The following is a 15,029-nucleotide window of genomic DNA, read 5'->3' as shown; positions in this document are numbered from 1 at the left end:
GTTATTATTATTGAGTGTTTAACAAATACCACAATAATAAGCTCGTTGTGGGCAGGGAATGTGTCTGTTGGGCAAGTCACTTCACTTCTCTGGACCTCAGCTTCCTTATCTGTAAAATGATGGAGACTGTGAGGCCTGCATTGGGCAGGGACTGTGTCCAACCTAATTTGCTTGTAATAATAATAATAATGTTGGTATTTGTTAAGCGCTTACTATGTGCAGAGCACTGTTCTAAGCGCTGGGGTAGACACAAGGGAATCAGGTTGTCCCACGTGGGGCTCACAGTCTTAATCCCCATTTTACAGATGAGAGAACTGAGGCACAGAGAAGTTAAGTGACTTGCCCAAAGTCACACAGCTGACTAGTATCCACCCCAGTGCTTAGTACAGTGTCTGGTACATAGTAAGTGCTTAAGAAATACCATAATAATAATTATTATTGTTATACTGTCCTCTCCCAAGCGCTTAGTACAGTGCTCTGCACCCAGTAAGCGCTCAGTAAATACGATTGAATGAATATTATTATTTTTATTAACTAGGCAGGCTGGCTGGGCTGGCTCCGGGTTCGGCTCGAGGGGGCCCGGACCCCATGGGTTACCCACACACGGCCCACCTCCATTCATTCATTCATTCATTCATTCATTCATTCAATAGTATTTATTGAACGCTTGCTATGTGCAGAGCACTGTACTAAGCGCTTGGAATGTAGAAATCAGTAACAGATAGAGACAGTCCCTGCCCTTTGATGGGCTTACAGTCTAATCAGGGGAGACAGACAGACAAGAACAATAGCAATAAATTAATAAACCTCCAGGAGCTCTGCATCCCTCCAGCCGGTGCCATCACATGCCCTAGTATTTTCGGTCCTCTAAAGCAGGTGGCAGGGTGACATCGCTAAGCCTTTCAAGTAACTGGGGCTGGTGTGAGATTCCACACCAGAAACCGGATCTGCCAGAGCAGCATGGATTTAGTGGAGAGAGCCCGGGCTTGGGAGTCAGAGGTCGTGGGTTCTAATCCCGCCTCTGCCACTTGTCTGTTGTGTGACTTTGGGTATGTCACTTCACTTAGAGAAGCAGCGTGGCTCATTGGAAAGAGCACGGGCTTTGGAGTCAGGGCTCATGAGTTCGAATCCCAGCTCTGCCACTTGTCAGCTGTGTGACTGTGGGCAAGACACTTAACTTCTCTGTGCCTCAGTTCCCTCATCTGTAAAATGGGGATTAAGACTGTGAGCCCCACATGGGACAACCTGATTCCCCTGTGTCTACCCCAGCGCTTAGAACAGTGCTTGGCACATAGTAAGCGCTTAACAAATACCAACATTATTATTCTCTGTGCCTCAGTGACCTCATCTGTAAAATGGGGATGAAGACTGTGAGCCCCACTTGGGACAACATGATGACCTCGTACTTCCCCCAGCGCTTAGAACAGTGCTTGACACATAGTAAGCACTGAACAAATACCAACATTATTATTATTATTATCATTAAGTCACTTCACTTCTCTGGGCCTCTGTGACCTCATACGTAAAACGGGGATGAAGACTGTGAGCCCCACGTGGGACAACGTGATGACCACGTACTTCCCCCAGCGCTTAGAACAGTGCTTGACACTTCCTCCTTCCCCTCCCCTCAGCACTGTGCATTTTTGTATATATTATGTATTACCTTATTTATTTTGTTAATGAGGTATATATCTCCATGATTCTATTGATCTTGATGATGTTGTTTTGTTCTGTTTTGCTTGGCTGTCTCCCCCATTTAGACTGTGAGCCCGTTATTGGGCAGGGATTGTCTCTATCTCTTGCCATTTTATACATTCCAAGCGCTTAGTTCAGTGGTCCGCACATAGTAAGTGCTCAATAAATACTATTGAATGAATGAATGTTGGGCAGGGATTGTCTCTGTTGCCGAATTGTCCATTCCGAGCACTTAGGACAGTGTCCTGCACATAGCAAGCACTCAGTAAATCCGATTGAATGAATGAATGTTGGGCAGAGATTGCCTCTGTTGCCGAAATGTCCATTCTAAGTGCTTAGGACAGTGTCCTGCACAGAGCAAGTGCTCAGTAAATCAGATTGAATGAATGAATGTTGGGCAGAGATTGTCTCTCTCTGTTGCCAAATTGTACCATTCCAAGCGCTTAGGACAGTGCCCTGCACAGAGCAAGCAATCAATATGATTGAATGAATGAAAGTTGGGCAGGGACTGTCTCTCTGTTGCCAAATTATCCATTCCAAGCATTTAGGACAGTGTCCTGCACAGAGCAAGGGCTCAATCAATATGATTGAATGAATTAATGTTGGGCAGGGGCTGTCTCTGTTGCGAATTGTCCCAGCACTTAGGACAGTGCCCTGCACAGAGCAAGCACTCAATCTGACTGAATGAATGAATGTTGGGATTGGACTGTCTCTTTGTTGCAGAATTGTCCAAGCGTTTAGGACAGTGCCCTGCACAGAGCAAGCGCTCAATCAATATGATTGAATAAATGAATGTTGTGCAGGGCTGTCTCTCTGTTGCTGAATTGTCCCTTCCGAGTGCTTAGTACAGTGCCCTGCACAGAGCAAGCGCTCAATCAATATGATTGAATGAATGAATGTTGGGCAGGGACTGTCTTTCTGTTGCCGAATTGTCCAAGCGTTTAGGACAGTGCCCTGCACAGAGCAAGCACTCAATCAATCTGACTGTATGAATGTTGGGCAGGGACTGTCTCTGTTGCCGAATTGTCCCAGTGCTTAGGACAGTGCCCTGCAGAGAGCAACTGCTCAATCAATATGATTGAATGAAAGAATGCTGGGCCGGGACTGTCTCTGTTGCTACATTGTCCCTTCTGAGCGCTTAGTACAGTGCTCTGCACAAAGTAAGCTCTCAATCAATACGATTGAATGTCGGGCAGGGGCTGTCTCTGTTGCTGCATTGTCCCTTCCGAGCGCTTAGCACAGTGCCCTGCACAGAGCAAGCGCTCAATCAACACTACAGCGTGGCTCAGTGGAAAGAGCCCGGGCTTGGGAGCCAGAGGTCATGGGTTCGAATTCCTGCTCTGCCACTTGTCAGCTGTGTGACTGTGGGCAAGTCACTTCACTTCTCTGGGCCTCAGTGACCTCATCTGCAAAATGGGGATGAAAACTGTGAGCCTCACGTGGGACCACCCGATGACCCTGGCTCTCCCCCAGCGCTTAGAACAGTGCTGTGCACAAAGTAAGCGCTTACCAAACACCAACATTATTATGGGGATTAACTGTGAGCCTCACGTGGGACCACCCGATGACCCTGCATCTCCCCCAGCGCTTAGAACAGTGCTCTGCACATAGTAAGCGCTTAATCATTCAATAGTATTTATTGAGCACTTACTATGTGCAGAGCACTGTACTAAGAGCTTGGAATGGACAAATACCAACATTATTATGGGAATTAACTGTGAGCCTCATGTGGGACCACCTGATGACCCTGCATCTCCCCCAGTGCTTAGAACAGCGCTGTGCACAGAGTAAGCGCTTACCAAACACCAACATTATTCTGGGGATTAACTGTGAGCCTCACAAATACCAACATTATTATTATGATTAAAATGAGGATGAAGACCGTGAGCCCCACGTGGGACCACCCGATGACCCTGGCTCTCCCCCAGCGCTTAGAACAGTGCTCTGCACAGAGTAAGCGCTTACCAAACTCCAACATTAATCTGGGGATTAACTGTGAGCCTCACAAATACCAACATTATTATTATTATTATTAAAATGAGGATGAAGACCGTGAGCCCCACGTGGGACCACCCGATGACCTTGTATCTCCCCCAGCGCTTAAGCACACACAGAGTAAGCCCTTCACAAACACCAACATTATTCTGGGGATGAACTGTGAGCCCCACGTGGGACCACCCGATGCCCCTGCATCTCCCCCCAGCGCTTAGAACAGCGCTGTGCGCATAGTAAGCGCTCAACAAATACCCACATTATTATCTTTGTGGGTGATGTGCAGGCCGCCCCGCCCCTGAGCCCGGAGCCTCTCCCCCTCCGCCCCCGCCCCTCGGTGGCCTTTAAAACCCGGACCGCTGGAGCGGAGCGGAACGGACCGTCCCGGGCGGCCAGTGGGCATGCGCGGCCTCGCACGGCGCCCTCGCTAGCCGGAGCCTTCCCCAGCGGTCGGGGCAGCCGTCGGTCGCCTCGACGCCGGTCGGCCGGGGGCAAGCGGGGGCAAGCGGGGGCAAGCGGGGTCGGCCGAGGTCGGTCGGGGTCGGCGGGGGTCGGCCGGGGTCGGCGGGGGTCGGCCGGGGTCGGCCGGGGTCGGCCGGGGTCGGCCGGGGTGCCCTCCACCCGGGCCAGGACCGGCCGGTCCTTAGGGCGGCCATGGGGCTGTTGTCGCAGGGGTCCCCGCTGAGCTGGGAGGAGACGAAGCGCTACGCCCACCATGTGCGGCGCCACGGGGTCCTCCAGTTCCTGCACATCTACCACACCGTCAAAGAGCGACACAAGGACGTGCTCAAGTGGGGCGACGAGGTGGGTCGGCGGACACCCCGGCCGGGGCTTCCCCTCTCCGGCCCTCCCTCTCTCCCTCCCCGTCCTCACGCCGGGCCCCATCCTCGCCTTCCCTCCCCCGCCCGCGGGCTCGCATCACCGGGGAGGAGGAGGAAGAACGTTGCTCCGCTTTTAAGCCCTTACTCGGTGCCCAGCGCTGCGGGAGATAAGGGGTGATCAGGGTGTCCTAGGTGAGGCTCGCAGCCCTCATCCCCACTTTACAGGTGAGGTCCCTGAGGCCCGCCGAAGGGAAGTGACCGGCCCAAAGTCGCACGGCTCATAGGTGGTGATGAGGATATTTCTTAAGCGCTTACTATGGGCCATGCACTGTTCTGAGCGCCGGGGGAGATGCAGGATCATCAGGGTGTTCCATGTGAGGCTCGCAGTCCTCATCCCCATTTTACAGATGAGGTCCCTGAGGCACTGAGAAGTGGACTGGCCCAAAGTCGCACGGCTCACAGGTGGTGATGAGGGTATTTCTTAAGCGCTTACTGTGTGCCAGGCACTGTTCTGAGCGCTGGGGGAGATGCAGGATAATCAGGGTGTCCTAGGTGAGGTTCGCAGTCTTCATCCCCGTTTTACAGATGAGGTCCCTAATGCCCAGAGAACTGAAGTGACTTGCCCAAAGTCGCACAGCTGACAGGTGGTGATGATGATGGTATTTCTTAAGCGCTTACTATGTGCAAGCACTGTTCCAAGCACTGGGGTAGATATAGGGTAATCAGGATGTCCCATGTGAGGCTCGCAGTCTTCATCCCCATTTTACAGATGAGGTCACTGAGGCCCAGAGAAGGGAAGTGACTTGCCCAGAGTCACGCAGCTGACAGATGATGGTATTTGTTAAGCACGTACTGTAGGAGAAGCGCTGTTCTAAGCGCTGGGAGAGATACAGGGTAATCAGGGTGCCCCACGTGGGGCTCACAGTCTTAATCCCCATTTTACAGAGGAGGTAACTGAGGCCCAGAGACGGGAAGTGACTTGCCCAAAGTCCCACAGCTGACAAGCGGCAGAGCCGGGATTAGAACCCACCACCTCCGACTCCCAAGCCCAGGCTCTCCACCAAGCCACGCCGCTTGTCAAAGTAGCAGTGAAGTGCTTCTTGAAGAGACGTGAAGGTAGTTGCCCAAAAAGGTCGCACAGCAGACAAGTGGTGGAGGGGGGAGTAGAACCCAGGACCTTCCGACTCCCAGGCCCTCACTCTTTGCACTGAACCTCGGGGGTTTTGGCTTGGCAGCCTGACTCTCACTCTTGTACCCACTTCCCTCCCTAAGGGTGGTCGCCGAGGGCCGGGGATGCACCAGCCAGGGCCTTCTCTGGGGTGGTGACCTCCCTGCCCCAACCCTCCTCCTCTGCCCCCCAAAAAACAGACAGTCCCATGAGTCCTTCATCCCCTTTCCCTGCCCAACTTTTACCTGGAATACGGTTGGAAATGGGCCGGGAGAATTAGTTTGACTTTTTGCAGGCATCAGAACCTCCTTGGGGCCAGAAAAATGATGCTTTGAAGTTCTTCCTGAGTGCGTTCCTGTTGAGCAAAAATCTGCACCTTGACAGCTTCCCCTTTTTTGCCTCCCTTGCATTCATTTCTCTCCCATCAGTAGCTTTCCTGAAATTCCCCGGGGCTTCTTTTACTCCTCTGCAACTAGAGAGGAGAGCAGCATCCTAGAGAGTGTTCAGTTTTTGCATTGTCGACTGGCTCGCTGGCTCAGGAATCCTTGCTGAACTTTATTCAGATGCCCCAACATCTATTTCTGGGCATACTACTAAGCCCCTACTCATTTTCCCCTGTAATAGTTTCAGTAGTGTTCCCGGGGAGCCATTCAGTATATCATGCCCTTCTAGGGAACTTTTTTTTTAATGAGGTTTCCTCCTGTTTTGTCTTAGAATGTAAATAAACTAGTAGCGAAGTCACAGTGCAGGTTTGCATGTTGGCCCAGGGAGCCATTCAGTATATCAGGACCTTCTAGGGAACTTGTTTTTTTATGAGGTTTCCTCCTGATTTGTCTTAAAATGTAAATAAACTAGTAGCAAAGTCACAGTGCAGGTTTGCATATTGCAGAAGAATGATTTATCAAGTAGCTAAGTTTGACTCTAAAATGTGTACACACTCTAGCCTTTTCCATTAGGTCTATTTTGGCTTTTGTGACATGTTCACGTCAGTCAAAAGTAGCCAACAGTGGAGTGAGTTTTTTAAGCCAAACTTCATTCTTCTTTTAACTTTAGGTATTTGTGGATGAGAATTATTCTCGCCTTACCGACTGGAAGGTTTTGAATATCTGCCTTGTCGAGAAACCTTAGCTTTGGTTGGAGTTACTCTTCTAATTATTCTTGAAAAGGATAATGGTTTGTTGTATAAATATATCATCCAGATATTGTTTTCTTAATAAATGACCTAGAAGAGCTGTCATCTTTTTTTCTGAGTAGAACAAAAGAAGTCTGATATATTTTAATTTGGGATTGTGCTGGATATTTGTAATGCAGCTAGCTGAAGTAAAGTATAGACATAAAATGTCTTAACTAAATATTAAGCTTAGGTTTATTTCCACATGAATCTCCCAAACAACCCTAACCTCAATTCGTCTCCGACCTGATTAGTTTGTATCCACCCCAGTGCTTAGTGTTTAATACCTAGTAAGTGCTTATAAATGCCATAATCGTCATCACTTAAAAAAACAAATGGACCTCAAAATGCACCCCTTGGTGAGGGAGGGAAGATGAGCGAGTTGTGTTAAATTTGAATGTTCCTATAATCTGAAGTGAGTTTAAAGACTCGTATATAGATTATTTTAATGTGAAAATATGAATTCTACTCTTAGTTATTGTAATGGAATTGGAACTGAGAACTGGCCCCTTGGCATACCGCAGGGACCTCAAGTAGTTTGTCACAGTTCCCTCAAAATACTTCTCCCACACAGATTCAGGTCAGGAATGTTATGATGATCTTGACAGGAGCTTTTACTTTTATATTTATTGGAAGTTTTTCTAAGCTGTGTCTTCTTGAAAAATGGTTTCACGAGAAGTCCTGGTTAATTTTCCTTGCTCTTACAGAAAGAACCAAGAGCTCACACTTTATCTTTTCAGCACTATAGCTGTGAAAGTAGTTGACGACAATGTAGTCTGAAGAAAAGGGCACAAGACTATCATTTTAAGCTTTAAAAAAATGGAGCCCATCATTTATGCAAAAAGCTTGTCACTTTTGAACTGGCAGAGTTGAATTGTCTTTTGAGGGTTAGGAAATTTGGGGGGAGGGCATTCTCTCCTGCATGCCACTAAGATATCCAGGTATCCTTGCATTTAAAGTTGATGCTTATAGAGATGGTAGAATTTTACCTCTGAAGGAAAGGACCAGTGCCCCACCGACAATCCCTTCCGTGCTGTGTCCTCATAAAGTAGATGAAGGGACTATCCTTTACTGTGGCACTTTCTATTGCAGTCTTTGGTCAATCAATCGTATTCACTGAGCACTTTGTGCAAAGCACTGTACTAAGCAGTTGGGTAAGTCCAAAATAATAACAAGACACATTCCCTGCCCACAACAAGCTTACATTCTAGAGGGGCAGACAGGCATTAATAGAAATAAATTACCGATATGTACAAAGTACAGTGGGCAGTGAGTGGGGGTTGAATAAATCAGCTTGGCCTAGTGGAAAGAGCACAGGCCTCAGTGTCAGAGGATGTGGATTCTAATCCTGCTTCTGCTACATGTCTGCTGTGTGACCTTGAGCAAGTCACTTCACCTCTTTGTGCCTCAGTTACCACATCTGTAAAATGGGCCTCGAGACTGTGAGTCTCATATGTGAAAAGAGGGTCTGTGTCCAACCTGATTACATTGTATCTACCCCAAGGTTTAGCACAGTACTTGGTACAAGTTAAGTGCTTAACAAATACCACAATTATGGTTATGATTATCTGTCATATTTGAGTGCATACTGTGTGCAGAACACTATGTTAAGGGCTTGGGAAAGTCCATTATAACAGATGTGTGCATTCCCTAGCCCTTACCGAGTTTACAGTGATTCTCCCTATTGCTATCTTGGTCATTTGAAAAACCTGCTCTAAAGAGCCACCTGCTTTTGATTGCTAATAGTAATAGTATTTGTGTCCTTTGGATGCACTGCAGTGAGCTAAGTGCTTGGGGAAGTACAACAGAAGCTGATGGTCTTCAGATCCAGCCTGTCTGTCACAAGCCCTCAGCAATGCTACATTGCCCACTGCTGTTGTTGTGTTTTTTTTTCTTTTTAAATATTTCTTCCAACCATCGTGATTTGTCGCCCACATTTCAATAACTGCAAAAATATCATCCAGTTTCCTCAAGTTCCACCCAGTTTTTTTTATTGGAAGAGATGGAGAACAGTTTCGTATTAACAGTGGGTTTATAGAATCTTTCATCTCTAGGCAAGTTAGAAATAATTAATCTTAATTCATCTGTTAATTGGTAACTTATTTTCCCAGGGATAGGTATCCTTGTCTTTGAAACTACATCTCTCATAAGGGCTCCTTGGGAGATAAACAGGTGAAAGATGTTCACTGCATAATTCTTTTTTCCATTGATGTTTACTTTTGATGTTTACTTTGGTATTTTTAATTGAGGCATTATGTATAGAATTTTAGATTCTCCCCTCTAGACTGTCAGCTCTTTGTGGACAGGGAACTTGTCTGCTGGCTCTGATGTAGATTACTCTGCCAAGTGCTTCGTGCAGTGCTCTGCACACTGTATGCACTCAAATGCCGATGATTGATTTCTCAAATCGCTTTTGCATTATGGAACAAGGACCATGTGTTAAAAGAATATCTTATTATAATAATGTTGGTATTTGTTAAGCGCTTACTATGTGCAGAGCACTGTTCTAAGCGCTAGGGTAGATACAGGGTAATCAGGTGGTCCCTCGTGAGGCTCACAGTCTTAATCCCCATTTTACAGATGAGGTCACTGAGGCCCCGAGAAGTGAAGTGACTTGCCCACAGTCACCCAGCTGACAAGTGGCAGATCCGGAATTCGAACCCATGACCTCTGACTCCCAAGCCCGTGCTCTTTCCACTGAGCCATGCTGCTTCTCATAATTATTATATCCATGTACCTAGTACAGCATGCCCTCCCTCTGGACTGGAACTCTATCCCCATTCATATTCCATCACTCCTCCATCTTCCAAACCCTCCTAAAAAAAAAAAGATCCCATCTCCTCCAAGAGGCCTTCCATGACCAAGCCCTCATTTCCCCTGTTCACCCTCCTGCACCGCATAGGCAATTGGGTTTGTATCCCTTAGGCACTTTTATATTCCGTTCCACAGTGTACTTATATTCTGTCATTTTGCCTATCTGTAATCTATTTTATCTCCCCCTCCAAGCTGTCAACTCTTTGTGGGCAAGGATCAACTCTGTTAAAGGGTACCCTCCCAAGTGCCTAGTAGAGTGGTCTGCACCCAGTAAATATCATTGATGGATAGAAAGATAGCCGTTATTCTTGTGATATTTTTGAAGTAGTTTAATAAGTATTATTATAGGTTTAAAAAATGCTATTTTCTTTCAGTTACTACATTTTGGCTCCCCTCTTTTCATACTCTTTTAAACTCATTTCTACATACAGACTGATTCCGCAGCTTAATTTTTGTCTTCATGAGACTGGTTTGCTAGTTACCAACAAAGCTTACTAAGTGAGCTCACAAAATAGTCCCAAGGAACTTTAAGTCTAGGACAGATACTCTGCCTCTAATGGTTTTGGGGTAGTGCTGCCTACAGTTAGAGACTGAGCTCAGTAACTACAACGACAAAGTAATAAACACACATCCCAGTTTCAGCCAAAACATTGAGCTCCACATGAGTTGACTGTGCAGACTGGGACCAGATTCGGATTGCAGGGAAAAGAAGGGGGTACCTGGGGCCTGTTCTGGAGCCAGGGAGTGTTGTTTGGAGTTGTAGGAGTTCCTCAATCATTCTGGTGGTTGGGAGCTGACCTAGCCTGCTTTTAAATACTTTGTATATAAAAAGCGATTCTGAAGCTAGCAGGGAAATTTGTGCCCGAAAATTGATTTGATGGGGGTGTATTGAGTGCTTGCTGTGTACATAGCAATCAATCAATCTAGCACTGTCAAGGATTTGGGATAGTACTATATATTTAGTAGACACGATTCACGCCTTCAAGGAGCTCAGTCTAAGGGATCAACAAAATTAAAGGGGAACAACCTTGCAGAAAATGTTTTTTCATGTGACTAGATGCATCAATACATCAACCTTATTCAGACCGAGCAGTCGTGGATCTGATGTCGGTGCGTTGCTGGCAGTAGGCTGAAGAAGCTTCCCACTACCAGATGAAGTAGGGCCGAGGTTGGTGGGTAGTTTCCTTGTTGATTCTGTCTCATCTGACCCCAACAAGTTTCAGCCTTATGTCTTCGGTCTCTAGATTGATTGTGTTGAACTAACTTACTTGGTGGTTTAACAGGTTGAAAACTCTTGCACTAAAGGGAGGTAGACTAGTTTTAACAGCAGCTCTGGATGTTTAAACTGATGCTAGAACTGCAATGAAAATTTATATTAAAACCCAGAAAAACATAGGCCAATGGGGTATTATATAGAGAGAAATAACTGCATGAGTTTTCTAATGATAATGATGGTATTTTTTTAAGCACTTACTGTGTGCCAAGCACTGTTCTAAGTGCTGGGGTAGATACAAGATAATCAGGTTATCCCATGTGGGGCTCACAGTCTTAATCTGATAATTGAGTAACTGGTAACTGAGGTGCAAGAGAAGTAAAGTGACTTGCACAAGGTCATACAGCAGACTTTGACTCTGGGCTCTCTCCACTAAGCCACATTGCTTCTTTAGGCCTTGCAAAGTGCATTTGGACATTTCCAAAAAGTTTGCAAAGAATTCAGAATAAGAATGTACATGTCATATATGTCATGTACATATAGGTTGAAGAGTGAAAATTTGGATAGTGGAGTTGGGTGGTTGCTTTTGATGTTGGTTTTTAATGGAGCTTCCTATTTACTCCCTAGATACTTTCATTTTGGTATTTTAATAGTTTTCCAGGAAAAAGTAATGCATGAAGAGGATTCCCTTTTGAATCTTTCCTAGCAATGAACTTGAAGCAATCTGACCTTCCCAAGAATTACTGTGTGTTGGTCCCCTTACCATTGGTCAGTCAATCTGTCTACCGGGTGTGAGCGGGTTGGGTGTATAGGATGAGAAGCAGCGTAGCTCAGTGGAAAGAACCCGGGCTTGGGAGTCAGAGGTCATGGGTTCGAATCCCGGCTCTGCCACTTGTCAGCTGTGTGACCGTGGGCAAGTCACTTAACTTCTCTGTGCCTCAGTTACCTCATCTGTAAAATGGGGATTAACTGTGAGCCTCACTTGGGGCAACCTGATTACCCTGTAACTAACCCAGCGCTTAGAACAGTGCTCTGCACATAGTAAGCGCTTAACAAATACCAACATTATTAAGAGGGTATACAGAAATGTGGGGTGGTGGAGAAGAAGCTTACCAGCTAAGTCACTGGTAATAGAACCATTGATCATTGCTGGACAATATGATTTAGGAATGATCAGAGAGGGACAGATTGCAGTGTAGGGAGTAAGACTAGGAATTGAATTACATACTCTGAGGAATGTCTAGCAATCCTGATATCCGTGGGAAGAAAGACTGGGAACTGGGGTGTTAGGACGGTAATAGACGGCGATAGTATGTCGCGGGACGTACTTTCCGAGTGCTTAGTCCAGGACTCTGCACACAGTAAGCGTTCAGTAAATGCCATTGAATGAATGAATGAGCATCAAGGGAGAAGATGTATTAGGAAGTACAGTTCTTGAAATGGACCTTATGAGCTTTCTAAAGTAGTTGTTTGATGCCACTTAATCGACCGCAGCTTCGGACGCAGGCAAGGGAAGAACAGGATTGGTATTTAAATGACAAGCCATGGATTCTTTTCATTCAATAGTATTTATTGAGCGCTTACTATGTGCAGAGCACTGTACTAAGTGCTTGGGATGAACAAGTCGGCAACAGATAGAGACAGTCCCTGCCGTTTGACGGGCTTACAGTCTAATCGGGGGAGACGGACAGACAAGAACAATGGCACTAAACAGCGTCAAGGGGAAGAACATCTCGTAAAAACAATGGCAACTAAATAGAATCAAGGCGATGTACAATTCATTAACAAAATAAATAGGGTAACGAAAATATATACAGTTGAGCGGATGAGTACAGTGCTGTGGGGATGGGAAGAGAGAGGTGGAGGAGCAGAGGGAAAAGGGGAAAATGAGGCTTTAGCTGCGGAGAGGTAAAGGGGGGATGGCAGAGGGAGTAGAGGGGGAAGAGGAGCTCAGTCTGGGAACGCCTCTAGGAGGAGGTGATTTTTAAGTAAGGTTTTGAAGAGGGAAAGAGAATCAGTTTGGCGGAGGTGAGGAGGGAGGGCGTTCCAGGACCGCGGGAGGACGTGACCCAGGGGTCGACGGCGGGATAGGCGAGACCGAGGCACTGCGAGGAGGTGGGCGGCAGAGGAGCGGAGCATGCGGGGTGGGCGGTAGAAAGAGAGAAGGGAGGAGAGGTAGGAAGGGGCAAGGTGATGGAGAGCCTTGAAGCCTAGAGTGAGGAGTTTTTGTTTGGAGCGGAGGTCGATAGGCAACCACTGGAGTTGTTTAAGAAGGGGAGTGACATGCCCAGATCGTTTCTGCAGGAAGATGAGCCGGGCAGCGGAGTGAAGAATAGACCGGAGCGGGGCGAGAGAGGAGGAAGGGAGGTCAGAGAGAAGGCTGACACGGTAGTCTAGCCGGGATATAACGAGAGCCCGTAATAGTAAGGTAGCCGTTTGGGTGGAGAGGAAAGGGCGGATCTTGGCGATATTGTAGAGGTGAAACCGGCAGGTCTTGGTAACGGATAGGATGTGTGGGGTGAACGAGAGGGACGAGTCAAGGATGACACCGAGATTGCGGGCCTGCGGGACGGGAAGGATGGTCGTGCCATCCACGGTGATGGAGAAGTCTGGGAGAGGACCGGGTTTGGGAGGGAAGATGAGGAGCTCAGTCTTGCTCATGTTGAGTTTTAGGTGGCGGGCCAACATCCAGGTGGAGACGTCCCGGAGGCGGGAGGAGATGCGAGCCTGAAGGGAGGGGGAGAGGACGGGGCGGAGATGTAGATCTGCGTGTCATCTGCGTAGAGATGGTAGTCAAGGCCGTGAGAGCGGATGAGTTTACCGAGGGAGTGAGTGTAAATGGAGAACAGAAGAGGGCCAAGAACTGACCCTTGAGGAACTCCAACAGTTAAAGGATGGGAGGGGGAGGAGGCTCCAGCGTAGGAGACCGAGAATGATCGGCCAGAGAGGTAAGAGGAGAACCAGGAGAGGACAGAGTCCGTGAAGCCAAGGTGAGATAAGGTATGGAGGAGGAGGGGATGGTGCCGAAAGTTAGTGGAAATGTGGAATGGTAGAAAAACATTTTAGGATAAAATTGTGTACTAAAAATTTTGTTTTGATTCATCTTAAACTGTTAAGTAGATAAGCGGGACTATGGGTGAACAGCCTGTAAAGTAGGTTTTATTAGTGAAATGCCAAGACTCAAAATCATGCTCAATCAATGGTATTTATTGAGCACTATTGTGCTCAGAGCACTGTACTAAGCGCTTGAGAGAACAGTACTGCAGAGTTGGTAGATGCATTCTGTCCCCACAGAAGTTTACAATCTACAGGTGGAGGCAGACCTTAAATAAAGAATATGCACAGTGAACATTCTGATAGCTGGATACACCCTTATAAGTGTAACAGTTGCACTGAACAGCTTTGACATAAGCTTACACAGGCAAGCAAAGCCTTTGAAAAAGACATCCCTGTTGGCAAATGCAAGAGGGGTTTTTTTTAAAATCATTAAAATCAACAGCTGATTTCACTTGATAGATATGCAGACTTTGTAAAGTTCATGCACCATTGCCAGATACAATATCAGATCGCAGCTTTGTATACTAGTAATTCATCCTTTTGAACTTCTGACATTGACAGTATTTAATTCAAATGTCGGGGTTTGTGCCAACAGAGTTCTGAAAGGCCAATGCATACTTTAAATAAAAATGTTAAATTCCTGTTCAGTGTGATCTACATTATCCTTCCAATGGTATGATGTTTTTGTTGGATGACTTAAACTGCTATTATCTGGCACATTTTTAAAAGAGGATGTAGAGATGCTGTGACAAGTTTGTACTAGATTCCTAGTCGATACCTTGGCAGAGCTTGCTGTGAATCTCTGGTCTTATGTGACTCCCAAAATTTATACTTTAGTATTATGTGTGTTTATTCAACCGGGCTTCCCAAGAAGTACATCTGTTGATCATTGATATTACTTGAATAACATTTCTTCATTTCTCTAATCTGTAAGCTTCTGATAGGCAAGGAACGTGTCTACCAATTCTGTAATATGTACTTTCCCAAGCACTTAGTGCTCTGCCTACAGTAAGCGCTCAATAAATACCACAGATTGATTCAAACTCATGCCTGCAAGTTTTGTGTCACTTTTCTGGAGCCAACCTAGCTTGTTTAGGT

At 46.6% G+C, this 15,029-nt stretch overlaps 1 protein-coding gene across 1 annotated transcript in view; it reads left to right on the top strand.

Moving 5' to 3' along the window:
- Positions 1-4,270: 4,270 nt before the first annotated feature.
- GCLC (glutamate-cysteine ligase catalytic subunit) overlaps positions 4,271-15,029 on the top strand; it is a 55,400-nt gene continuing 44,641 nt past the window's right edge. The window contains exon 1 of the mRNA XM_029059247.2: positions 4,271-4,491. Coding sequence (XP_028915080.1) covers positions 4,342-4,491 — 150 coding nt within the window. The 5' untranslated portion in view covers positions 4,271-4,341. The remainder of the gene's footprint in view (positions 4,492-15,029) is intronic.

This window comes from Ornithorhynchus anatinus, chromosome 1 (genome assembly GCF_004115215.2).
Source record: "Ornithorhynchus anatinus isolate Pmale09 chromosome 1, mOrnAna1.pri.v4, whole genome shotgun sequence".
Taxonomy (NCBI): domain Eukaryota; kingdom Metazoa; phylum Chordata; class Mammalia; order Monotremata; family Ornithorhynchidae; genus Ornithorhynchus; species Ornithorhynchus anatinus.
This window is presented reverse-complemented; position numbering and strand designations above follow the sequence as displayed.